This window comes from Oncorhynchus masou, chromosome 3, assembly GCF_036934945.1.
Source record: "Oncorhynchus masou masou isolate Uvic2021 chromosome 3, UVic_Omas_1.1, whole genome shotgun sequence".
NCBI lineage: Eukaryota > Metazoa > Chordata > Actinopteri > Salmoniformes > Salmonidae > Oncorhynchus > Oncorhynchus masou.
The window spans coordinates 31,739,821-31,766,356 of NC_088214.1; the positions used below are offsets into that span (position 1 = coordinate 31,739,821).

General features: G+C 44.4%; 1 protein-coding gene and 1 long non-coding RNA gene across 19 annotated transcripts in view; one reads left to right on the plus strand and one right to left on the minus strand.

Moving 5' to 3' along the window:
- LOC135514631 (disco-interacting protein 2 homolog C-like) overlaps nucleotides 1-26,536 on the minus strand; it is a 242,112-nt gene that overhangs the window by 81,782 nt on the left and 133,794 nt on the right. For 11 of the 18 annotated variants that reach the window (XM_064938176.1, XM_064938163.1, XM_064938086.1 and 8 more), the window contains exons 2-4: nucleotides 23,395-23,472; nucleotides 7,507-7,617; nucleotides 3,359-3,511 (exon numbers count right to left, since the gene is read on the minus strand). In XM_064938176.1, the coding sequence (XP_064794248.1) occupies nucleotides 3,359-3,511; nucleotides 7,507-7,617; nucleotides 23,395-23,472 (342 nt within the window). The remainder of the gene's footprint in view (nucleotides 1-3,358; nucleotides 3,512-7,506; nucleotides 7,618-23,394; nucleotides 23,473-26,536) is intronic. The other 7 variants (XM_064938225.1, XM_064938194.1, XM_064938185.1 and 4 more) reach the window with 2 other exon arrangements.
- On the plus strand, nucleotides 6,236-21,046 carry LOC135514704 (uncharacterized). The gene is made up of 3 exons (XR_010451723.1): nucleotides 6,236-6,508; nucleotides 20,440-20,589; nucleotides 20,688-21,046. It is a non-coding gene; the product is annotated as an uncharacterized LOC135514704 (long non-coding RNA).

Sequence of the window (26,536 nt, forward strand, 5' to 3'; positions counted from 1 at the left end):
ACACACACACACAGGGAATAGAGGCAGTTGCTTTTCTTTTTTGTTTATCCCTCAGTAACAGTCACAGCTGATTACATTGTAATGTGCTGTATGCACTGCCACTCATCATTATCAGCACGTTACACACAGAAACAGTGCATTTCCTCTGATCTCCACAACACACAGGAGATGGCGCCCTGAGACAGACACAGGCTGCGAGCCAAATGGTACCCTATACCCTATGTAGTGCACTACACAGGGAATAGAGACCCATCTCGGGACAAATCCATGTACAACAAAAAAAAACACACAAAAAAAGCGTCATACTAATTAATTAGAAAGACAGACTAGAAGACAAGGAGTCCATATTCTAATTGCCATTGGCAGGCTGTGCTTCAGTGGAATAAGGCTGCTTGCCTTGCATGATACGATGTGTGTGAGTGGCTCTAGTGTCCCTGAACGCCCCAGCCTCGCAGGCAGTCAGGCACCAACACACCGTGAGTGGCTCTAGTGTCCCTGAACGCCCCAGCCTCGCAGGCAGTCAGGCACCAACACACCGTGAGTGGCTCTGGTGTCCCTGAACGCCCCAGCCTCGCAGGCAGTCAGGCACCAACACACCGTGAGTGCTGTGTCACTGTTCCTTCTCCCCCAAGGGGCTGTTCGCTCTGCCTGCCTGCTCATTTAGAATCATCTGAAAATGTGCCTGTCGTGATTTCCTGCGTGGTGTGTGTGTGTGTGTGTGTGGTGCGTGTTCAGTGAATGAATCCCTGTAGACGCCTCGGTCCCAGCCTTCAGGCCTAGCCTTCAGCCCTAGCCTTCAGCCCTAATGCAAATGCGATAATGGCTACTTAACAACGCTCTCTCATAACGATACTCTCCACTCCATAAACCTCTGGCTGGGTGGGGGCCATGCTACAATCTAGCTGTTACATTCTTACAGCTCAGTATATGACAAGTGATTATGTCTACACGTTGTTGTAGCACAGACAGCACAGATGTTGGTTCGTGGGATATGGCAAAGGGAGAAATTAGCTAGACCTTTCAGCTAGCTAGTATTAACCATATTACTCCTATAAGCGGAGCATAATAGTGATAGTGCACTACTTTAGTCCTATGGGCCCTGGTCAAAAGTAGTGCACGATATTGAGAACAGGGTGCCATTTGTGATGCAAACCTAAGCCTGTGGTTCAGCTGTCTTATGTTAGCCAAGGGTCTGAAAGAGGTGACTGAGATGGATGGCAATCATAATTATCAAAATGGCAGCTCGCCAGTCAGCTGTTTTTAGCTAGCACGAGTAACAGTTTCAGAGTGACTTAACCACTCCCATGGTCATCTATGACACCATGTCAATATTGGCTTCTTTCTTCCCCAGTCCATCTGCTCCATTGACAGACTGGGGACGTTTTATCTAAGACTGTCTGGAGTGCCATCAACTCTAGTGGTAAAATACTAGGAGAGTGAAGATTTAAACTGCTGTGTTGAAGCCCTATTGTACTGTATCTAACGGATACGATCCCCCCAAAAAACTATCAAGAGACAACATAACCATACTTTAACGTCAATCACACTTTCAAATTGACTCATTCCGTTGTAATTACAGCCAAGCAAGAACTAATGTAGATGAAGAAAGAAAATGTACACTGTGGAAAGGAGCTTCTGATGATATCAACAACGTCAATTTGTGATAAATAGATGCTTTGCCAACCCAGGCTGATTGAATTGACTGGCAGACATGACATGTACAGACACATAGGTGAGACACTGCATCAGTGAGTTAGTGAGGGGGGGGGGGGGGACAGGCTGCTGGCATATGAGCCATATATTAAATACATTTTATGAGCCCAAGCCCAAAAAAAGACCAGATGATTGTGCCATTACCCAATACATATATAAGATACAGGTTACTGCACATTACGCACGACAGGTAATACAAAAGCCCACAGACGTAGCTAGCTATATGCCCGCTTGGGTAAATAAATGAAACTAGCTCCAATAGGTTAATCTTGTTGAATGTATCATACTGCACTGTTTTATATTATGATAAAGCAGAAGAGAACATGTGATTCTGGTGCAGCACACGTGGCTTACAAAGTTATAGGCTAGCGAATTTGATTTTAATATTGAAACATAATTAGGGCCTATTTGTAATAATTAATTTATTGTCTGACGCATATATACCTTTCATAATATTTCCCCTAATGTTATTAGCCTGCCTCTCTCTCTCTATTGTTGCTTCATTCCTTCCTCACTTTCAACAGTTAAATGAAATGTTTAGTTGTCCTCGTCTTCATCATTCTCCTGACGCAAAAGGCTTTCACTTCTCTACACAAAGTTTGAATGGTTATTTACATTTATGGGTCTGAATAAATAGCTTACCGCTGTCGCGTGTTCGCTCGTCTTTCTAAACTACGCGTGAGTTCTATTGGCTGTTGTATTTAACATTCAGTAAAAATAGCTTGTGTCCCTCTTCAAATAGTCCATTTGTATAAGAAATGCTACAGGAATCATGGCCAGCAAGCTATTCTAGTACAGCTTTTCCTGCATGGGACTCCAAGCGCTAGCGAGTGTTATTTAAGTAGAGGCAAGTGGAGTACAGGTGCGTGCGTATTGTGTAAGAGTCAGCGCTTATAAGTTAGAAGCTTATTATGCATAACCCATCATTAATTAGCTAAATATAAGGCTAATACTGCATTGAATTCATTACCTGATAGAGGTAGGCTTGGACCTAATACACACACACACACACACACACACACACACACACACACCATACATATAGGGCTTTACCCAGTATCATTCTAGAACAGGATGATCTATTTTGGATACAATTTGAATGGAGTTGACGGCGAGAGAGAAAGACAGAGTGCTCGCTCGTGCACTGACTTAAAGCAAAGATATTTGAGTGATAGGCTATTTTAAAGTTCTGCAGCTGCAATAAAACAAGTACATACAAGGTGACCCCCAAAATCCAGATGTGTAAATGAGACGCACATTCAGTCTTTATATTACTATATCAGAGGCTATGCTGCAGCAAAAACCAGTCGCAAGGAAAAAAAGTTACCATGATGAGATGGTAAGTCTACATGCATTGTGAACTGTGGTCCATACTGAGAGGGGATGTCTGTCCCCACCCTGAGCGTTGATTCATCATGCAGAGGCCGTAGAGAAGACAGATTTACATATATTTTAACAGTTCCATTTCACACCATGCTATTCATATCATTTACAGGTTTCTCACAGAAAAGGGGAGTGGTTTTTGGTGGTAAATCCCAGGAACCGGGATACCGCCAATCAACCCTACACCCATATTCAAGAGTATACACACACACACACACACACACACACACAGTGAGGTAGTCCCAGGCAGCTATGACATTACCTTGGAGTCCTATATGTTCCTCACCTGGGGGAGTGTAGGCATCCATGGAGGACTGCACGACCAGGGAGCGGCGCTTGGAGGGCATAGGTACTGCCATCTTACCACGCTCCTTCTGTTTGGCCAGAGCCGCCTGCACAGCCTCTGTGTGGACATCTGCAACACACAGCAGGACGGACATGTTGGAAGACCTGGTGTAAGGAACTCAGATTTGATCTTTATTCTGGGAACACTTAAGTGAAATGTAACTAAATTCAGTGAAAATAGCGCAAGGTGTATGCTATATTTTACTAAACACCATGGACCAGTTTCCCCAGGCACAGATTAAACCTAGTCTTGGACAAATTAACACTTTCAATAGATAATCTCTAATGAACATGCCTTTTAAACCGTTGTGTGTCTGGGAAACCGGCCCCCCAAAAATCTAACAATTTAAGAACAATTCCATGCCTGTAGCCACTTTTTTTAAATCATGGAAGATTGGGCTGTAACAATTACTCCGGGCATTGATGTCTTCAGAAGATCCAGTGTAGAGTCGTGGCCAAAAGTTTTGAGAATGAAAATTAATATTTGTGTCAAAGTCTGCTGCCTCAGTTTGTATGATGGCAATTTGCATATACTCCAGAATGTTATGAAGAGTGATCAGATGAATTGCAATTCATTGCAAAGTCCCTCTTTGCCATGCAAATTAACTGAATCCCCCAAAAAACATTTCCACTGCATTTCAGCCCTGCCACAAAAGGACCAGCTGACATCATGTCAGTGATTCTCTCGTTAACACAGGTGTGAGTGTTGACGAGGACAAGGCTGGAGATCACTCTGTCATGCTGATTGAGTTCGAATAACAGACTGGAAGCTTCAAAAGGAGGGTGGTGCTTGGTATCATTGTTTGACCTCTGTCAACCACGGTTACCTGCAAGGAAACACGTGCCGTCATCATTGCTTTGCACAAAAAGGGTTTCACAGGCAAGGATATTGCTGTCAGTAAGATTACAGCTAAATCAACCATTTATCGGATCATCAAGAACTTTGAGGGCGGTTCAATTGTTGTGAAGAAGGCATCCAAGAAAGTCCAACAAGCGCCAGGACCGGCTCCTAAAGTTGATTCAGCTGCGGGATCGGGGCACCACCAGTACAGAGCTTGCTCAGCAATGGCAGCAGGCAGATGTGAGTGTATCTGCACGCACAGTGAGGCGAAGACTTTGAGGATGGCCAAGGTGTCACGAAGGGCAGCAAATAAGCCACTTCTCTCCAGGAAAAACATCAGGGACAGACTGATATTCTGCAAAAGGTACAGGGATTGGACTGCTGAGGACTGGGGTAAAGTAATTTTCTCTGATGAATCCCCTTTCCGATTGGTTGGGGCACCCGGAAAAAAGCTTGTCTGGAAAAGGCTACCATCGGTCCTGTGTCATGCCAACAGTAAATCATCCTGAGAACATTCATGTGTGGGGTTGCTTCTCAGCCAAGGGAGTGGGCTCAGTCACAATTTTGCCTAACACAGCCATGAATAAAGAATGGTACCAACACATCCTCCGAGAGCCACTTCTCCCAACCATCCAGAAACAGTTTGGTGATGAACAATGCCTTTGCCATAAGGCAAAAGTGATAACTAAGTGGCTCGGGAAACAAAACATCGATTTCTTTGGGGTCTATGGCCAGGAAACTCCCCAGACCTTAATCCCATTGAGAACTTGTGATCAATCCTCAAGAGGCAGGTGGACAAACTCCAAGCATTGATTATGCAAGAATGGGCTGCCATCAGTCTGTTAATTGACAGCATTCCAGGGCGGATTGCAGAGGTCTTGAAAAAAGAAGCGTCAACACTGCAAATATTGACTCTGTATCAACTTCATGTAATTGTCAATAAAAGCATTTGACACTTATGAAATGCTTGTAATTATACTTCAGTATTCCATAGTAACATCTGACAAAAATATCTAAAGACACTGAAGCAGCAAACTTTGTGGAAATTAATATTTATGTCATTCTCAAAACTTTTGGCCACGACTATGTATAGTAAGAAGCTAAATTGTCCACTGCTGCTCCTCTCAAAGTGAGTCTTGTACACTGGGGACTCCACCTCTGGCTGCTCACAAAAAGTAAGACATCTCACACTAAGTTAATTCATCTTAGCTTGGTTCTAGTGAGGAAAAACAATTGCCAGTAACCTACACCCTTTATGTCATGATGCTTTAGTGGACCTGTTTAGTAATGGCCATTGAGTACAGACTACATTTGTATCCCAAATGGCGCATATTCACTTTATAGTGCACTATATAATATTCCCTTTATAGTGCACTACTTGTGGTCAAAAATAGTGCACTATATAGTAAGGGTGCCATTTGAGATGCAACCTAAGTCATATTCCCTTTATAGTGCACTACTTTTAGCCCATAGGGCTCTGGTCAAAAGTCAAAACGAGTGCACTATATAGGTAATATGGGACCATTTGGGATGCATGCAAAGCCTTGTTGGTTGTCAGGTATTCTTTAATTCAACATGGATCCTGTTTTTATAGGGCTGTATTTTTGGGACCTCTGTGTCTATTGGCTGCTCCCTCTATGGCTGGGTCTGAATAATGTCCTCAGACAACTGGGGCTTAATGTGAGATCATTGTGTTCAGCCAGATAATGGGCTATTACAGATTTTTTTAAATTAAGAGCATCAAAACAACAAAACTCATGATTCAACCCAAACCCATTGGTCCAGTTTTTATAGACTATAGTACTGGTATTGTGGCAAAGAAGGGGGTCGAGTGGTAAATGGCAGATATGTGAGAGCAGAACTAATAAACGGGCTCTGCCCGATCACTAAAATGGCCACCCCTGTCAGAACTACAGATCACAAAATGGCCGACCACCAAAACTACAAGTCCCAGAAGCAAGGGGAACCCTCAGAAGGTGGAGCCAACCCACAGATAAAGGGTCAAGAAAAACCAGGAAGAGAAGAAGAGTGCTGGAAGGATCTATGAACAATAGAGAAAGAGACAATAGAGATTGGCTGGATTTACCGTGTATGAGCTGGACTGTTTTGGACTTACCTGTTGGCGTTTGGACCTGGACCTACCGAGAACCCGATTCATGTACCGAACCCTGCTATCCTTGACCTCGCCTACGGCCTGGGTGGACCAGGACGGAGAAACAAACACAGGTACTGTCCTGTTCGAAAGAACTCTCATTCTTGGGTGATTTGGTGACAGTTTACCACTTAGTTTGTGACAAACGCTCCTAACCTTGAAGAGGTTTGCCACAGTATTTTACAATGGGTATTGTGTCACACCAGTAAATCAAATGCAGGTTTTCTATGGGTGCTTGGCAGATTCTGGCACTACAGGCTGTAGTCGTGGTTGCCAACTGGACTACAGTTAGGACTGTTGCCAAGCTGGTTCTGTGTGTGTTTCACATGGCACCCTATTCTCTACATAATGTGTAGCAGAGCTCTGGTCAAAAGTAGCGCACCATATAGGGATTAGGGTGACATTTGAAACACAATCAATGTGTTTCTAAAATGAGGCTGGAGCACAGTGCAAGAATCTGTGGCTGGTATGTTGAAGCAGGGTCATTTGTATGAGAGAGAAAAAAAGAGCAAGAGAGAGAGGGGGGAGGTGACTACTAATGAAGCAAGCAGTTGAGCTGGTAATAGCATAAGTGGTTCATTGGTCTAAAATAAATAAGAGTGATAAACATGAAAGGATAAAAAAATAAAAATAAAATCTGAGCTATTAGCATTAAGAGTGAGTTTATCTTAAAACTGCATTGTTGGTTAAGGACTAGTAAGTAAGCATTTCACTGTAAGGTTGTATTCGGCGCATGTGACAAATCAAATTTGACTTGATAAAAACAAAGTGTTTGGTAATCTGAGTTTATTCTGTTACCACAAACCTAGACATTTTATTTAGTGGTAAAACTATAGAGCTCCATTACTATAGTAACTGGCAATAACTACAAACTATATAACAGGATTTTGAGGTTTGTGCTACTGTTTGGGTTGAGGGAAAGAAACTGCCACTACCTCGCTTTCCAATCAAGATGCCAACTGAAGTAAAAAGGAAATTCAGCAACTCTTGGCAGTAAGAGGGAGTTGATACAAATGCATATTTATTGTTGTTTGGAGTTTTTGTGCGATGTTGAAAGGTGTCGTTGTCCTACCTGATCTGTAGCGTTCGTCCCGGGAGCCAGAGGAGCGGCGGCGGTGGTAGCGAGAGGAGGAGCCAGGAGTGACGGGGGTTCTCCTCTCGTGGGGCACAGAGGGGTCCATCCCTGGGGTGGGGGGGGGGAGAAGGCAAGGACCGCGTTACCTAAAGCACAGTACAGAGGCCTTTCCTATGGGTGGAACAGACAGAACACTGCAGACTCTAGTATGCCCTTTGTTTTTTTATTTCACCTTTTAATTAGGCAAGTCAGTGGAGAACAAATGCTTATTTACAATGGCGGCCTACCCCGGCCAAACCCGGACGACGCTGGGCCAATTGCGCACCGCCCTATGGGACTCCCAATCACAGCCGGTTGTGATACAGCCTGGAATCGAACCAGGGTGTCTGTAGTGACGCCTCGAGCACTGAGATGCAGTGTCTTAGACCGCTGCGCCACTCGGGAGCCCAGAGTTTTTACACATGTTTTTGGATGGGTCGAAGTTGCTCCTGCCAAAACCACCACCTGGATCTAAACACACTGCTGTGTACAAGGTTCTCTTCTTCGCACAGCAGATAACTAGCCTATTATAGATTATATTATGAGCATATAGTGGTGTACTGTATAGTATAAGGAGGAAATGAATAGATAATGAAAAATAGAGGGAAATGAATACATTATACAGTCTGCATCTACATTGTTTAACTCAGTGTCAGTTTTATTTGTTCTGGCGAGCACAACTTTTATTTCACCACAGACATCCATGGACATTATTCAAGTCTGTCTGGTATTGTTATGCTCCTTTTAAACGGAGAGTCCCCTCAATTAACTCTATTTCCTATTAAATCCATCAGGTGACTGGGTCACTCAGCCTCTCATTTTGCTATTCCTATTCCCTATGCCATGGACACGCAGCGAAACACAGCAAACACCCAACAGTTACAATAACCCTGAAACAAGTGTTTGCTAGTATTCCACTGTTGCAGACAGTCTGCTAGCTAGAGGACACAAAGCTAGTGATCTACGACTGACTATGACGGCTTTAGACTAAATCTCTGTAGTCTTCATTACAGCCCAACCCTAGAAGGTAAATTGCATGTTCACAACACCAGAGACTGGGGTGAAATAATCACCCCAGTCCTCAACACCAGAGCTCGAGGCAGGAGCTTGAGCAATGCAGCCATTTGTAATACTCTAGGCAAATGTCCTAAAAAGTGGATTACTTTCTGCTCTGCCATAGTGACCCTTGGTTTACCAGAGACGTATGATAAATCGATGATCCCATTCCCCCTTTCTACTGCAGATTGACAAGCACAGAGAACACTCATCCACATACACGCACACCTTAAAGGAAATCAATCTCAGTCTCATCTGTTCCTGTCCACCTTTCACAGGGAAATATGCTACATTCAATAAGAGGCTCGATGGAGGAGTCTGACCTCAATAGTAACAAAATACATAGATTGTTAAAGACTTCTGAAGGTATTTTAAGCTCCAAAATTGTAGCATGAAGAATTTGTCAAAGCCAGTGTGAAATGTAACTGCCCCGCCCCCCCACCCACCCCTTAGGGGAGTCATCTATAATAAGGTTTGAATTAGAACTACCTGTAGTACACAGAGATGGGACACAGAGATGGTGGCGAAGACCGTGCTTTTTCAACCTGCACTATATAGATGTCAATGGTTTAGATAGGGTCGTCTTGCACTGCCAGGCATCACTTTGTAATCCTGGAATGGCTCGAGTCGAGGGTAGATAGGGACATTTTTCCGCTGGTGTTCTAAATGGCAATACACACGCATGAACAGGGTCGTTCTACCAATTCACTTAGTGAAAAAACAAACATTATTTCACCTCATTTTAACAGTCATGAAGGGCACATGGTCAACTTAATAAAAACATGTTTTCCCATGAATAAAAATACTTTAGTAAGTAGGTATGTACAATATAAAATCGGTGAATGAATCGGCCGATATTAGATAAAAATGCCAACATGGGTATCAGCCCGATACTAGCCACAAGCCACGTAAAATTTGGCGCTACACGTGCAACACAGCATTCCTAACCTAGCCCACAACGTCTGCTGTGTGGATTGAGCAGTCATTTGAAAGACTAGGAAAATTTCAGCAGACAACTCAAAGGCAAAAATCCATTAATGCCAAGAAAATGGAATTCACTACTCCTCTAGAGCAGTGATGTTTTGGGGCTGTTGCTGGGCAACACAGACTTTCAACTCCCTCCAAAGATTTTCTATGGGGTTGAGATTTGGAGACTGGCTAGGCCACTCCAGGACCTTGAAATGCTTCTTACGAAGCCACACCTTCATTGCCCGGGCGGTGTGTTTGGGATCATTGTCATTCTGAAAGACCCAGCCACGTTTCATCTTCAATGCCCTTGCTGATGGTAGGCTTTGTTTATTTGGTCCCAGCTCTTTGCAGGTCATTCACTAGGTCCCCCCCGTGTGGTTCTGGGATTTTTGCTCACCGTTCTTGTGATCATTTTGACCCCACGGGGTGAGATCTTGCGTGGAGCCCCAGATCGAGGGAGATTATCAGTGGTCTTGTATGTCTTCCATTTCCTAATAATTGCTCCTAAGCTGCTTACCAATTGCAGATTCAGTCTTCCCAGCCTGGTGCAGGTCTACAATTTTGTTTCTGGTGTCCTTTGACAGCTCTTTGGTCTTGGCCATAGTGGAGTTCGGAGTGTGACTGTTTGAGGTTGTGGACAGGTGTCTTTTATACTGATAACAAGTTCAAACAGGTGCCATTAATACAGGTAACGAGTGGAGGACAGAGGAGCCTCTTAAAGAAGAAGATACAGGTCTGTGAGAGCCAGAAATATTGCTTGTTTGTAGGTGACCAAATACTTATTTTCCACCATAACTTGCAAATAAATTCATTAAAGATCCTTCAATGTGATTTTCTGGATTTTTTTCCTCTCATTTTGTCTGTCATAGTTGAAGTGTGACCTATGATGAAAATTACAGGCCTCATCTTTTTAGGTGGGAGAACTTGCATAATTGGTGGCTGACTAAATACTTTTTTGCCCCACTGTAGCTAGCTTCAGCTTGGTACCCAACCAGCACCAATATTACAAGCCTGAAAACAATGACCAGTAGAAACTGCAGTCATTTTTACTATTCTTAGCAATGATTTAGGAGTCCTTGCGAGTAAGTATTAGCTAGGTTGCCACTTATTGTTCCCCTATTGAAATTGAACTTCAGTTCATAAAAATAAATAGTTAGCCAGCTACTTAACCCTGTTGTCTAAAGCTAATGTTATAAGCAGCCAGCTAGCGTCCTCTGGCTCGTGAGGCTCGACCGGACTGGGTTGTGTTGTGAAGCTAGCCACAATAAGGATTATGAACAGTAGTGGAATTTACAGTTTGCCCTCAAAATAAAAGTACCTTTTTGAAAGTGATGCAGAACATTAATTGGTGGAATCATGTCATATTTAGACTAGATAATGTTAAACAAGGTTGCAATGAAATGGGGTATCAGTCTACCGACAGAGTACAACTGAAGTGTTTACACAAATATTAGCATCGTGGCTCTTATCGCGGGACAGTGACCGTGTGAAATCACCTCCCCAGTCAGCCTATTGTGTGTATTGACATTCATATTGCACTGTACAGCTTTACCTCAGGATTGGGGATCAATGAAATTAGCTATTAGTCTACTCAATACCCAATATAGTTTTACTCAGAGTTATCAGACTCCAAAACATCCATGCAGTATTGTTTTTCCTCTGCAATAGTGTTCAATACACATAGGTTGACAATAAAATGTGGCTTAATTCACAGTTGAGTCCCGCAATACGATGCTAATGTTCTCTGGGGGGTGTCACTGAGTAGACTGATACCTATGGATTATGGATCAATGACATGAGGTAAGGCTGTACAGTGAAATATGTATGCTCCCAATACAATTCTAAAGTAATTCTACATCCACAGTGATTTTAACAGATGTCAAATTAACAAATGATTGTCTTTTGTTGATTTTAGAAAACATTCCAACCTCGTTTACTATGATCTATTCAATTATGGCATAATTATGTGTGTGTTAATTTGCATTACTGTCAATTACATACTTTTATTTTAAAGGCTAACCACAAAGTCCACTATTGTGGCTAGCTTCACCATTAATAAAATAAGAACAGTCTTATAAATTAGGGTTATTTTAGATGACACCCAGCTATTTATTTATTTTTATTTCAACTTTATTTAACCAGGTAGGCAAGTTGAGAACAAGTTCTCATTTACAATTGCGACCTGGCTAGCTAGCTAACTATATAGCTACTGAAACAGCTGTCTTTTTGCTATGTTTTTGGGGAAGAACATTGTTTGCATATATGAGCTGGCTAGATTTTCTTTTTTATGACCAAAACTGTAGGTGCACGAGACAACTTTACCAGCATCATAGCATAGATTAATCGTTGTGACATGAAATACGAGTGATAGTGCAATCAATGTGTAATAACTACGTTAATTCTTATTTACAATGACGGCCTACACCGGCCAAACCCAGACGACGCTGGGCCAGTTATGCGCCGACCTATGTGACTCCCAATCACGGTCGGATGTGATACAGCCTGGATTTGAACCAGGGACTGTAGTGACGCCTCTTGCCCTGAGATGCAGTGCCTTAGTAAACGACACACATGGACGCAGCGGTCTAACTACTAGAATTCTATAAGGCTGCTAAAATTGTAAATAACATTGGTATCGTTGTTTTTGGCAAGGAAAACATTGGATATTAGTATCGGCCAAAAATGTAATATTGGTGCATCACTAATAGTAAGTGCATAGTAGCCCTTTACACTTGTACCAATATACAGGTTGAAAATAGCATATTTGGACACTGATGAGCACCTAAATTGGAACGCAAGTGGCTGTGCAGTAACATGCTATACATGTCAGAGCTCAGGGCTTCCGCTTCACAGCTTTGTATGGATTTTGACCCGTTCTGAACTTGATCACGGCGCACGACAAGAAGATGCCCTTCTCTCATTTTTTATTGTTTGAATGAGGGAAATGCTGTAAACAAGGACTCTGTAAAATATGAGACATTGAGGATTATAATAAATATGGCTTTGATGACATACAAGCAAGCAAAACACCCGTGGGTCCAAATGTGCACTTCACATTTCATATCATAAAACTCATATCATATATCGTGTCAACGTTCATCATTACTATGTGTGATGTACAGTTACAAGGTGACATGGCGTTATACCCTGGGTTGTTCTGAACATAATGAGTCCGTTTGTCTGTTGTGAATAGAATTCACTGCGGAATGCACACCTGACTCCTTCCTATGCAGTTAGTGTTAAATACACATGCTAGAATCCTGACTAGAACCAAAAAATGTGATCATATTACTCCAGTGCATGCCTCCCTACACTGGCTTCCTGTTGAGGCAAAGGCTGATTTCTAGGTTTTACTGCTAGCATACAAGGCAGTACATGGGCTTGCTCCTACCTATCATTCTGATTTGGTCCTGCCGTACATAGCTACACTTACGCTACGGTCACAAGACGCAGGCCTCCTAATTGTCCCTAGAATTTCTAAGCAAACAGCTGGAGGCCGGGCTTTCTCCTATAGAGCTCCATTTTTATGGAATGGTCTGCCTACCCATGTGAGAGACGCAGTCTCGGTCTCAACCTTTAAGTCTTTACTGAAGACACATCTCTTCAGTGGGTCATATGATTGACTGTAGTCTGGCCAAGGAGTGTGAAGGTGAACGGAAAGGCTCTGGAGCGACGAACTGCCCTTGCTGTCTCTGCCTGGCCGGTTCCCTTCTCTCCACTGGGATTCTCTGCCTCTAACCCTATTACAGGGGCTAAGTCACTGGCTTTCTGGTGCGCTTTCATGCCGTCCCTAGGAGGGGTGCGTCACTTGAGTGGGTTGAGACACTGACGCGATCTTCCGGTCTGGGTTGGCGCCCCCCCCGGGTTGTGCCGTGGCGGAGATGTTTGTGGGCTATACTCTGCCTTGTCTCAGGATGGTAAGTTGGTGGTTGAAGATATATCTCGAGTGGTGTGGAGGCTGTGCTTTGGCAAAGTGGGTGGGGTTATGTCCTGCCTGTTTGGCCCTGTCCAGAGGTATCATCGGATGGGGCCACAGTGTCTCCTGACCCCTCCTGTCTCAGCCTCCAGTATATCCCATTTAGCAGACGCTTTTGTCCAAAGCGACTTACAAGTCGGCTGGGGCCACTACTTTTTTTTTTTACATATGGGTGGTCCCAGCGGGAATCGAACCCACGACGCTTGGCGTTGCAAGCGCCATGCTCTACCGACTGAGCCACTCCAGTATTTATGCTGCAGTAGTTTGGGTCGGGGGGCTATATCCTTCCAGTTTGTTACATCCGGAGTACTTCTCCTGTCTTATCCGGTGTCCTGTGTGAATTGAAGTATGCTCTCTCTAATTCTCTCTCTCGGAGGACCTGAGCCCTAGGACCATGCCTCAGGACTACCTGGCATGATTACTCCTTGCTGTCCCCAGTCCACCTGGCCGTGCTGCTGCTCCAGTTTCAACTGTTCTGCCAGCGGCTATGGAACCCTGACCTGTTCACCGGACGTGCTACCTGTCCCAGATCTGCCGTTTTCAACTCTCGAGAGACAGCAGGAGCGGTAGAGATACTCTTAGTGATCGGCTATGAAAAGCCAACTGACATTTACTCCTGAGGTGCTGACTTGCTGCACCCTCGACAACAACTGTGATTATTATTATTTGACCATGCTGGTCATTTATGAACATTTGAACATCTTGGCCATGTTCTGTTATAATCTCCACCCCTCATAGCCTGGTTCCGCTCTAGGTTTCTTCCTAGGTTTTGGCCTTTCTAGGGAGTTCTTCCTAGCCACCGTGCTTCTACACCTGCATTGCTTGCTGTTTGGGATTTTAGGCTGGGTTTCTGTACAACACTTTGAGATATCAGCTGATGTACGAAGGGCTATATAAATAAATCTGATATACACACCAAAATAACGTCCAGTTTCCCTGAATTGCCTTGTGAAAGCCTAACACAAAGATTAATTTGATAATTTAGCTAGCCATGTTGGTGTAGCGACCCTGGGTTTATAAGCGTGGAAATCGACCCTGTCGCACGAGCATGCTTTTGCGGCACAGTCGATAGCGCGCCGGACCTCTGGTTCGAAGGTCGAGGGTTCGAGACCTGCTCCCTGCTGTTTCATTACATTGGTGTCAGAAGTGGGAACGGACCCCGCATCCACGACAGTGCGTGTGTTTGGCCGGTGAGCGCGTTCCTGTAAGATGTAGAGTCGCAAGCTAGCGCGAGGACGCGCTCTTTGAAAGGAGGGAGTAGTGTAGTGACCCTTGGTTTATAAGCACGGAAATCCAGCATGCTTTTGCGGCACAGTCGACAGCGTGCCAGACCTCGGGTTCGAAGGTCGAGGGTTCGAGACCTGCTCCCTGCTGTTTCATTACATTGGCAATAGAACAATTTCAAATAATGCCCACCTGACTCAGATTGCGATTTATAATGGACCATTTTCGGATTGCATAAACAGTAACGGCAGGGATGCGGGAGTCGCGTTCCAAATGATACAACCACAAGTGTGCTTACGCTAGATCCTTAACGGCACAGCTAGGAAAACTGCAAAAAAAGCACCTTATACACGACATGACCAAAAGTATGTGGACACTTGCATGTCAAACATTTAATTCCAAAATCATGGGCATTAATATGGATGTGGTCCCCCCTTTGCCGATATAATAGCCTCCCTCCTGGGAAGGCTTGCCACTAGATGTAGGAACATTGATGCGGGGACTTGCTTATATTCAGCCACAAGAGCATTAGTGAGGTCGGGCACTGATGTTGGGCGATTAGGCCTGGCTCGCAGTCGGCGTTGCAATTCATTCCAAAGATGTTCGATGATGTTGAGGTCAGGGCTCAACTGAGGACATACAATTTTTACGCGCAATGCGCTTCAACACCGACTTGTTGGAAAGGCGGCATCCTATGACGGTGCCACGTTGACAGTCACTGAGCTCTTCAGTAAAGGCCATTCGACTGACATTATTTGTCTATGGAGATTGCATGGCTGTGTGCTCAACGATATACACCCATCAGCAAAGATGTGGCTGAAATAGCCACGTCCACTAATTTCAAGGGGTGTCCACATACTTTTGTATATATAGTGTATATGGATGAAAACTGAAATTTTTCAAGAATATTCTGATGCTACTGAGTGCATCCAGAATATTTTCAGATTTCGTTAACATATGTGGTGAAAAGTGCAGTAAAAATGCACAAAATCAACAGCGTAATATTTGGCTTCAGTCTTGTGTCAGGGGAACTGTTGTGTCCTCACCGTTAGTCCACAAATGTTCCCATAATCTCCAAAATATTCCATTTTAATTGCTACCATGGTTATGCATATGCTTTTCATATTTCTTCTGTAAGAAACATTTAAATGTCGCCCTATCCATATAGGCCAATTCCCACAAATGTAAGGGGTGATTAACTGCTAAATAAAAGAGGGTTGACCCGTAACAGGGTTGACAACATCTTAAATCAGCCATAAATACACTTGTGACAGGGGAAGGGAAGCTTGTTGTGTTCAACAGGGAGGGAAAATTAAATGCTAGCTTCACCAAAACTTTTACATTTTGAAAACATTTCTAGCCTGCCTATGGGTAACAGGGTTGACATGCTACGCTCGACTTGCTCAGTTTTCCACAAAACACCAGAAAATTACCAAAGAATAGAACCTGCTTTTACACTAGGATTTGATTACTACATGTTCAATGTTTTTTATTTTTTGCAAATAAATAGTTTACCATATTAAAATGCTAGTTCACTTCCCGTAACAGGGTTGACCTTAAAATGTGTGACAGGGTTCTTTGACCTTGAAATTAATAACTGACCACACTAAATAAATTGCATAGTCTTCAGAAATGACTGTTTAAAGCAACAAAATAACAACTAGAGCTTTACAATGACCGTGAAAACATTTGAATTAAATGGGTTCAAATCTTCTTTGAAGTAACAGGATGCACATGTCAAAACGCTGGCAGAATTTTATCACATTAGCAAGTCTTTCAATATATTTGTTTTAATTTTCCATGTGTTCTATATTAAAATGCACTTAATTTATTAGGCTTTTAAACATGGAATGTGTGCACAATGTATACTTCAAATAACTCGCTCTGATACTGTAGACCTAATTTAACCTAGTTGTGGGGAATCCCCTGATTATTTTACAACCACTTACAGTAAGTATGTTTGTCCTGGACCTCCACAAATCAATATTAGATTCACTTGAGACCAGTACAGTATGTGTTTTATGTATGTGCTCAGACTTCCGACTCACTGTGGTTCACTGGGCTAGAGACTCAAAGGAAACAACCATCCCACTACTGGTGGAACTGGCTGCTAGCTCAGCCTTTTATTGACTTGGAGACAAGTGTGATGAGAATGCCAGGCCGCATTTGAGGACCAACTAGGATTGCTAAACTTTCCCAAAAAGTCCCAAGTTCTCCCGAAAATCCTGGTTGGAGCATTAAGGATTACCTGTTTATTCCCTGCGGATTCGGTGCATCTTCCAACCAGGACTTCTAGAGAACCTGGGAATTTTGGGAAAGCTGCCGGAATTCTGCAACCCGTGTCACATGCCAGGCATCCGCATGACACTCAACCGACCTTTCTAATGGTTATGCAGTGGTAGCCAGCAGAGTTTACTAGTGGTTATTAGATTCCCGAGTAACAGTTGGTAAGAGGGTGGTGAAGGACTGTTTCATCTGGGAGCCATTTCAGACCGACCGTACACCCACTGTCAAATTAAGCCCTGTGATGGTGCTTGAATATATTACCCTTGTAATAATAATAATAATAATAATAATCTAAGGCACTTTACGTGTCTGGCACCGTCTCGCCCCGGCCATGACATTTTAACGGCCCATTATATTTCTGTAATACGATTGGTTTTCAGCAGCCGCCCCGTAGAGGGTGAATGGGGCTGGGAGCTAGGCTCACACAGAGCAATGCTATACAGTGCTACAGAGCAGGCGTTCAGATCATCTCACAATTGTGTAATGGACAGATCAGCCCGTCTCTCAAATGGCACCCTTCCCTACAGTATGTACTTTTGACTAGAGCCTATAGGGCCATTTGGGACGCAGATTAGAACATTGACATCCACCAACAGCAGTAGGTTTGTGGGGAATGGAATGGCTCCATTTTGGATGACAGATTTTACAGCACTATAATACAACATTTAACTGGGCAGGTCTTGTGTTCAGAGGGCCATAATGTGACGAGCTACAGGAGGTTGTGTGTAAAGGAGGACCTCATGTTCATTATGCATGTCTCTTTACAAGCACAATGAGTGGACATGGGGGCATTAGACGAGAAAGTTCTTTTACACACTTGGCTAGTTTCAGACATAGCTTGAGTACCACATGCCACCTTATTCCCTACTACTTTTGACCAGGGATATTGTGCCATTTGGGAGGCAACCATTCAGTAAATTCCTTGTGTGTTTGATTTACAACACAGTTCAAAAGGTTGGGGTCACTTAAAAATGTCTTTGTTTTTAAAAAGAAAAGCACATTTTTGGTCCATTAAAATAACAAACTGATCAAAAATACAATGTAGACATTGTTAATGTTGTAAATGGAAGCGGCAGATTTATGAAATATCTTGTCACGCCCTGACCTTAGATATTTTAATTCTCTATGTGGTTAGGTCAGGGTGTGACTATGGTGGGCAAACTATGTTGTCTATTTCGTTGTTGGCCGGGTATGGTTACCAATCAGAGGCAGCCGTCTATCGTTGTCTCTGATTGGGAATCATACTTAGGCCGCCTTTTCTCCACCTTAGTTTGTGGGATCTTGTTTTTGTACTGTTGCGTTCCAGCCCAACAGAACTGTGCATTTCGTTTTGTATTTGTTTTTTTCTCGGTGTCATCAACAAAAGAAAGATGTATGCCTACCACACTGCACCTTGGTTAACTCCTTCCAACGACTTTACATATCTACATAGCCGTAAAGAGGCCCATTATCAGCAACCATCACTCCTGGGTTCCAATGTCACGTTATGTGAGCTAATCCAAGTTTATCATTTTAAAAAGCTAATTGACCATTAGAAAACCCTTTTGCAATAATGTCAGCACAGCTGAAAACGGTTGTTCTAAAACTGGCCTTATTTAGACTAGTGTCACACCCTGATCCGTTTCACCTGTATTTGTGATTGTCTCCACCCACCTCCAGGTGTCCCCCGTTTTCACCATTAGTCCCTGGATATTTATTCCAGTGTTCCCTGTTTGTCTGTTGTCAGTTTGTTTTTGTCAGTTCGTGCTCCTGCTTTTTCTTCTCTCTTTTGCTAGTCCTCCCGGTTTTGACCCTTGACTCTGAACCTGCCTGTCTGACCTCGAGCCTGCCTGCCACTCTGTACCTCCTGGACTCTGACCTTGTTTATGATCTTTCGCCTGTCCACAACCATTCTCTTGCCTGCCCTTTGATTATAATAACTACCAGAGACTCGAACCATCTGCCTCCCGTGTCTGCATCTGGGTCTCACCCTGAGCCCTTATAGTACAAACTGGCCATGACAGACCCAGCAGACTTGGACCAACTACTTGAAAATAGGCCAAGACTCCCATAGTGTGGCAGACTACGCTGTAGTCCTTTGCATGTTGGCCACCGAGAGTGCCTGGAATCCAGAGTCCTTATTCAATTCTTTCCTTCACGAATTATCAGAGGTGATAAAAGATGAGCTAGTTACTCAGGAGTTACCGGGGGACCTCGACTCTCTCATTGCCCTCACCATTAGGATTGATAGAAGTCTACGGGAATACAGGAAGGGAGAGGAGGTCTGGCCTATTTCACACTCGCGCATCCGCTGCAGCTCGCTCACCTCCGAAGGAATCCGGAAGTCCCCGAAGGCTTTTTCCCCCAAGGGGATCCGAGGCCACCCGAGCTCCCTCGAGAATCATTGACGACGGGTACACCGGCAATCATTGACGTTGGATACACCGGCAACTATGCAACTGGAAAGAGCTAGAGTATCGCCTAGGGAACGTTCATGCAGGCTACACTGGTGAGCCTGACTGGGAACCGTTTAACTCCTATTACCAAAAACTCATTTTATTGCTGTGGGTAGACCCGTCTAAGTCTCTCCGGGTGCTCATTGACTCTGGGGCAGATGCGTTTCATGGATGCTACCCTGGTATCAGAACTAAGTAACCCTACTCAACTCATCTCTGTTCCTATGGATGCCAGGGCACTGGACAGCCACTCCATTGGAAGAGTCACACACAGCACAGTCCATTAATATGCGGGTATCTGGAAACCACAGTGAGTCAATACAGCTTCTCCTCTGAGTCTCCCCACATCCCTATTTTCTTGGCTCCAAGAAGCACAACCCCGATATTGACTGGACCACAGAATCAGAGCTCGTTCTGCCCTTCATATTGCCTGAAGGCGGCGCAGCCTTCCCCCGGAACGTCTGCCTCCAGGGTTGAGTACGGCGTCGGATCTCTCTGCTGTTCCTGCAGAGTACGATGACCTGGAGGTTTTCAGCAAGGCTCGTGCTACCTCCCATTGTCCATCGTCCTATTGACCTCCCGGCCACCACTCTTCTCAGAGCAAGAAGTTGAGGTAAACATGCCCGGATGTTCATCCCACACTGTCGGTGTACCTGGAAAAGAGCTCGGGGCGGCACTTCTCAAGACCACCTCCAGGTATCGTCGACCAGCGGTCCACCACTAGACTCTGGCTCCCCGCTCGCGGGTCAGGCAGAGGGAATGGTTGTCCTCACGGGACCTTCCCCTCCGGGTGGAATTCCACACATTTTCCCCGTTTCATTGGTCCTTTCCCCATTTCTAGAGTCCTTAGTCCCACTGCTGTTACCACGTACCCTCCGTGTCCACCCTACTTTTCATGTTTCCAAGATTAAGCCCTTGTCTCAGAGTCCTTTGTCTTGTTTCTAGGCCCATACCTCCCCGTGTCGTCGACCACGGGGCAGGGGTTTCCAGTACCTGCTTGACTGGGAGGGTTATGGCCCAGAGGAGAGGTGCTGGGTTCCCGCTAAAGACATCCTGGACCCGTCCCGCATCACCGCTGGCACCCCCGTCAACCAGGTATGCACCCAGGTAGGATGCCAGGTGGCGCCCATAGGGGGAGGGGTACTGTCACACCCTGATCTGTTTCACCTGTCTTTGTCTCCACCCACCTCCAGGTGTCACCCGTTTTCGCCGTTGGAACAAATACCCAGGGACTGTGTTGCCAGGTCGTCTTGTCAACCAGCGTGTTTTTCTGTGCTCCTGCTTTTTCTTCCCTTTTGCTAGTCCTCCTGGTTTTGACCCTTGCCTGCCTTGACCCTGAACTCACCTGCCTGACCATGCTGCCACTCTGTACCTCCTGGACTATGACCTTGTTTATGATCTTTTGCCTGTTCACAACCATTCTCGTCTGCCCCTTGGATTATAATAAATAGAGACTCGAACCATCTGCCTCCCGTGTCTGGGTCTTGCCCTGTGCCCTTATAATTAGTTGAGTATCTGGAGCATCAGCATTTGGGTTTGAATACAGGCTCAAAATGGCCAGAAACAAAGAACTTCTTTTGAAACTTGTCAGTCTATTCTTCTTCTGAGAAATGAAGGCTATTCCATGCGAGAAATTACCAAGAAACTGAAGATCTCGTGTATACTACTCCCTTCACAGAACAGCGCAAACTAACCAGAATAGAAAGAATGGGAGGCCCCGGTGCACAATAGGACATGTACCTTAGTGTCTAGAACACTGTTGTATCACAGAGAATAACAAAAGGGGCTTTCTCATATCTGAAGGCTCCTTGGCAATGTAGACACCATATGGCATGATATTAAATTACACACATACCTCATCTAGGCTGTCTGCCATATCTGCTTATGGTTCATGCCAAGTGGCCTAGATTTGCCTGGATTCAGTGCATCCCATGTTAAAATATGTATTTGAGACAAATTGGTCAGCCTCTCCCTCCATGATTGGGTGCGTCACTGAAATGGCATCATATTCCCACAAGGCTCTGGTCAAAAGTAGTGCACTATGTAGCGAATAGAGTGCCATTTAGGACATACCTATTAGTGGGTCTATATGTCTGCCAACAGTAGCAGCTGCCCATACTGTCGTATGAAGAACAACCTTTTTATTTTGTAACAGTATTTATTGGTATTTCACAGTTTTCACCCATATTAAGAAATACAGAGACAAAGCACACAAACAAAAAAAGCACTCACACATACCTACACACATATATACCACACACCCATACACCATTTTCCTCTTCCCGCTCGGTGCTTCTCTCACCCCATCCCCATCATTGCGTCTCTCAATACATACATTTTAAACAAAAAGAAATTAAACAAAAAAGCTCAGTTTAAACCAAGAAGTTAGGTTCCACACATGGAATGTACAGTGTAGTTCTGAAATACATAGATCCCCACGGCATAATAGCTGATATCTCAGGTTCTAGGTCATTTAGAAAAGGTTCCCATACTGGGAAGGTCTGTTTTAGAATGCAATGTACATGTCAGATATTCCAGAGGCACCCATTCAAATAGTATCTGATGCAAATCTTTAATAGAAGGAAATGTATCACTAATCCTCGCTGCGAAGGTAAGGATGTTGTAAAGCCTCCTTTTACCCACAGAAGTAACATGCCTACTAGGGAGACCTAACAGTAAAGAAACTGGGTCCAATTCTAGATCAACCCCTAGGATCTTTTCAATTTCTTGCAGAACACCAGACCAGTATCTTTGTATTTTGGTACATGACCATAAACAATGTGTTAGGGTGCCTGTATCAGTTTAAGAACAACCTTTTTAAATAAATGTTTCCTGTGTGTTCACACTAATTTCAGAGCGAGGATGCTTTTCCTGGCAGGCTTCCCGTCTCCATTCTGTGGGTGCCATTTGGGACACACTGGGTGAGGGCTCCCAACCCTATTAATTTACTTTTAAACCTCTGTAGAACCCTGCTGACACCCTCCTAGGCCTACTATCATGTTCTCACACCCCCCCCCCCCCCTCAGTAAAGGAATACTGCTTGTATAGCGCGAGTCAGGGAATTTGAAAAAAATAAAAATTATTCAGATTGCCTCCAATGGCATTTAGTAAATGTTTCATTAGTCAATGTCTTGGTAGAACAGGGGTGTCAAACATGTGTCCTGGGGCCTTCGGTGACAAGCCGTCTGATGGAATGCTGCGCAGACTGGAACCGTTTGTAGTGCGCTATATAGGGAATAAGGCACCATTTTGGACACAGATCCTCACTCTCACTTGAAAATATTAGATGTTGGGGAAACAACCATTCACACAGCAAATGCAGTGGAGGCCATTGTTATACAGTCCTCTGTGAGCACAAAAGAGCTTTGTCATTGGTGTCTTATGGGTCAACAATGAACATTTCTGACCGGATTTATTTTCTAAAATGGCCACTTAGATATCAGAACTTTAATACCCCTGTTGTAGAAAATGACAGAGGGTTATAGCTAACCGCAACTGCAACCCACACATTCATACAGTAACATTTTGCCTAATTTTGTGCTAACGAGATGAAATGTAAAATGAATGAATAAAACCAATTGAAAAGTGAGGGACTGTCAAATCTAGTGGTTCCTCTGTCGTTCTATAGCTTTCAAGACCTAATAGTGAGAACATTATTAGCTAGATTGGGTCTGTGAGATGATATTAATTTGGTCTACATAAGCAAGTTATGCCATTGTATATATAGACCTATATACACCCAGTGACATGGGAGGGCAGAGACTGAGATGACTATTGTGTTAGACAACAAGCTTTGGGTTTGAGGTATACAGTCTAAAACAAAGACCTCTACTCCAGAATCCATATCACTATTTCCAGATTAGTTGAGACAGACATTGTTTTGATTGGAGGGGTATTTACCTTTACCTGGTGCCTGAGGGAGGAAGGCCCCAATTAATTTGGACCTCTTCTTTTCATAGCCTTTCTGTGTGATGTCACCTGCCAAAGGAGAGGAAAACTACCGTTAGTGAAACGGAAGGATATAGAATAATAGAAGCTTAGGGCTATTCAGAGATATGCATGCTGCTACAGTATCACTGATACCAGACCACACTATCCATGGCAACAGCAGACGACAGTATACAACAGGTTAAACTGTTTGGTTAGTTGCTACTACGCTTTGTCCTTTTTTTTATGCTGAAGATGGGTGTTTGGCGCTAGGTTGGACAAACAGGAAGTGGCAGAGAGAACAAGGGAGGGAGGAACAAGGAAGGAGAGAAGTATGGATTGGGTAGTAGCCGAGCTGGAGTAGATGATTGCAGTGATTGTAGTAAGTGTCAGTGATAAATACGACAGAGTCCCAGCTGCCAGTGTGTATTACTCACTAAGGCCTGGTGCCCTCACAGGTGATAAGGAGAGGCTGGGGGAAAGGGAGAGGGCTCGGACACTAGTCACAAGATCTGGCTTCTAACCACGGACATATTAGCTGTCTGTTGCGCTCAGAGCAGGGGAAGCAGATGTGACTATGGGTGTGACTGTGTGTGTGTGTGTTGGCAGGCAAATCCACTTTGATTGAACTCAATGACCGGCCGGAGTGGATAAGGAATGAGCAGCAACAGGCTGGCAGTGAGATGAGGAAGGCAAGCTGGTCATTTAGCGCATCAACCAACCACAGTAGTGCATTGATGACACTGACGGACACAACATTCATGACAGTATGTGGCTGAACAAGACAGACATTCTAACATTTCAGGCATTGAAGATGCAGAGCATACAATTTTAACTGGAAGGCTTACATTAAGGTGAATAAAGGTAACTTTAAACTCATAGTAAAAGCAGTACTGTACATTAAAGCGCAGTAATACCCAGGTATGTTCAAGAAAACAGCATTACATAAAAATAACAGAACTGTCAATAACTCAATAATACACTACATGGACAAAAGTATGTGCTTGTCGAACATCTCATTCCTTTGTTACTATAACAGCCTCCACTCTTCTGGGAAGTCTTTCCACTAGATGTTGGAACATTGATGTGGGGACTTGCTTCCATTCAGCCACAAGAGTATTAGTGAGGTCGGGCACTAATGTTGGGCGATTAGGCCTGGCTCGCAATGGGCGTTCCAATTCATCCGAAAAAAGTGATGTGGGGTTGAAGTCAGGGCCAGTCAAGTTCTTCCACAACGATCTTGACAAACCATTTCTGTATGGACCTCCCTTTGTACACGAGGGCAATGTCATGCTGAAACAGAAAAGGGCCTTCCCCAAACCATTGCCACAAAGCTGGAAGCACATAATGCTACAGCATACAATGGCATTAAGATTTCCCTTCACTGAAACTAAGGGGCCAAGCACGAACCATGAAAAACAGCCCAAGACCAATATTCCTCCTCCACCAAAATTTACAGTTGACACTATGCATTCAGGCATGTAGCGTTCTCCTGGCATCCACCAAACGCAGATTCATCTGTCGGACTACCAGATGGTGAAGCGTGATTCAGCACTCTAGAAAACACATTTCCACTGTTCAAAAGGCCAATGGCGGCATGCTTTACACTACTCCAGCCGACACTTGGCATTGCACATGGTGAACTTATGCTTGTGTGCGGCTGCTTGGCCAAGGAAACCCATTTCATGAATCTCCCAATGAACAATGTGGCTGAAATAGCCGAATCCACTAATTTGAAGGGGTGTCCACATACTTTTTGCCATGTGTTGATCAGGCTTTTGGAATCCCTTAAATGTGCATCATATATTCTATATTTTGAAACACAGAGGGCAGAGGGGGTTAAGGCCGATGGGGGAGGGAGTCAGCGGTGTGAGGAAGCAGAGGGGGAGGCAGGGCACATGGTACTAATTAACATCTCCAGTAGGAGAGCTCCCACCCCAGTGAGACTGTGGATGCAGCAGCGCAGCAGGGACTGGTAAACATATGAATATTTAACCAAACTACCATAGTCTCTATACCAGCCCAGTCTGGTTGAACAGAAGGCTGTCTGGAAGGAGGCCTGACCTTGTCTCAGGCATACAGAGCGGATGGACACACACGTGAAGTCTGCACCAATGCGTGGCACGCCAAAGACACCATGACTGAATAACTTACCCTGCAAAACATAGGTTACAGCACGACCCACTGTGAAGCTTTACACACACACACACCATGAATCTTCTTGGCACGATGCACTGATGTTCGGGGAAACGATCCAAGCCAAACTGAAATTAATTTTGCGAGTCAACTTCTCTAGCTCTGGATTAGAGATTTCCTGATGAGCTCGTGCTGCATCAAGCAGTAACACAGGAGAACAGAGAGACACAGAAAGAGACAGACGAGAGAGAGAGAGAGAGACAGAGAGAGTGAGACAGAGCGGAGATGGCGTCTGTCTGACTGTATGGTACGCAACCGGTTTGATGGCTTTAGCACATTTACCCAGCCAGCTTTGGGGCGAAGCTCTGTTTAAGACCCAGTGAGAGAGCGCATCCTCAAACTGCCTCTCTAATGGCACACTAGTCCCTTCGTAGTGAACTACATTTGACCAGGGCCCATAGGGAATAGAGTGCCATTTGGGCAACCGCATCAGTCGTGTCCTCCAGAGCAGAAGAGGAGACCGTAGGAGACAACGAACGACGAGGCTCTTTAAAAATATTGAGGGTGACTCATCATGACCCCCCCCCCGGTGCTGCTGCTACAGCTGTTTACGAGAACCCATCTGGAGACAGAAACAAGCACTAGGTTTCCACAGACGGGGCTGACAGCAGCCACTCTTAACTTAGACCTGGCCCAAGCCACTGATCACAAGCCACTGAGAACCACATCATAAAGAGGTCCCTTGTTGACTGAAAGGCGACAATGCCACATAGATGGTGACTTGACAGAGTTGAACACACACACACACACACAAAACCGTCCCCTGTCCCTTGTCCATAGAAAGTCTGAATGTTGACAGAAAGATAATGCCATAGATGGTGACTTATAGGTAAGTGTCCCAAATTGCAACCTATTCCCTATATAGGGTTCTGGCCAGAAGTAGGGCACTATAAAGGGAATATGATGCCTTTTGGAATGC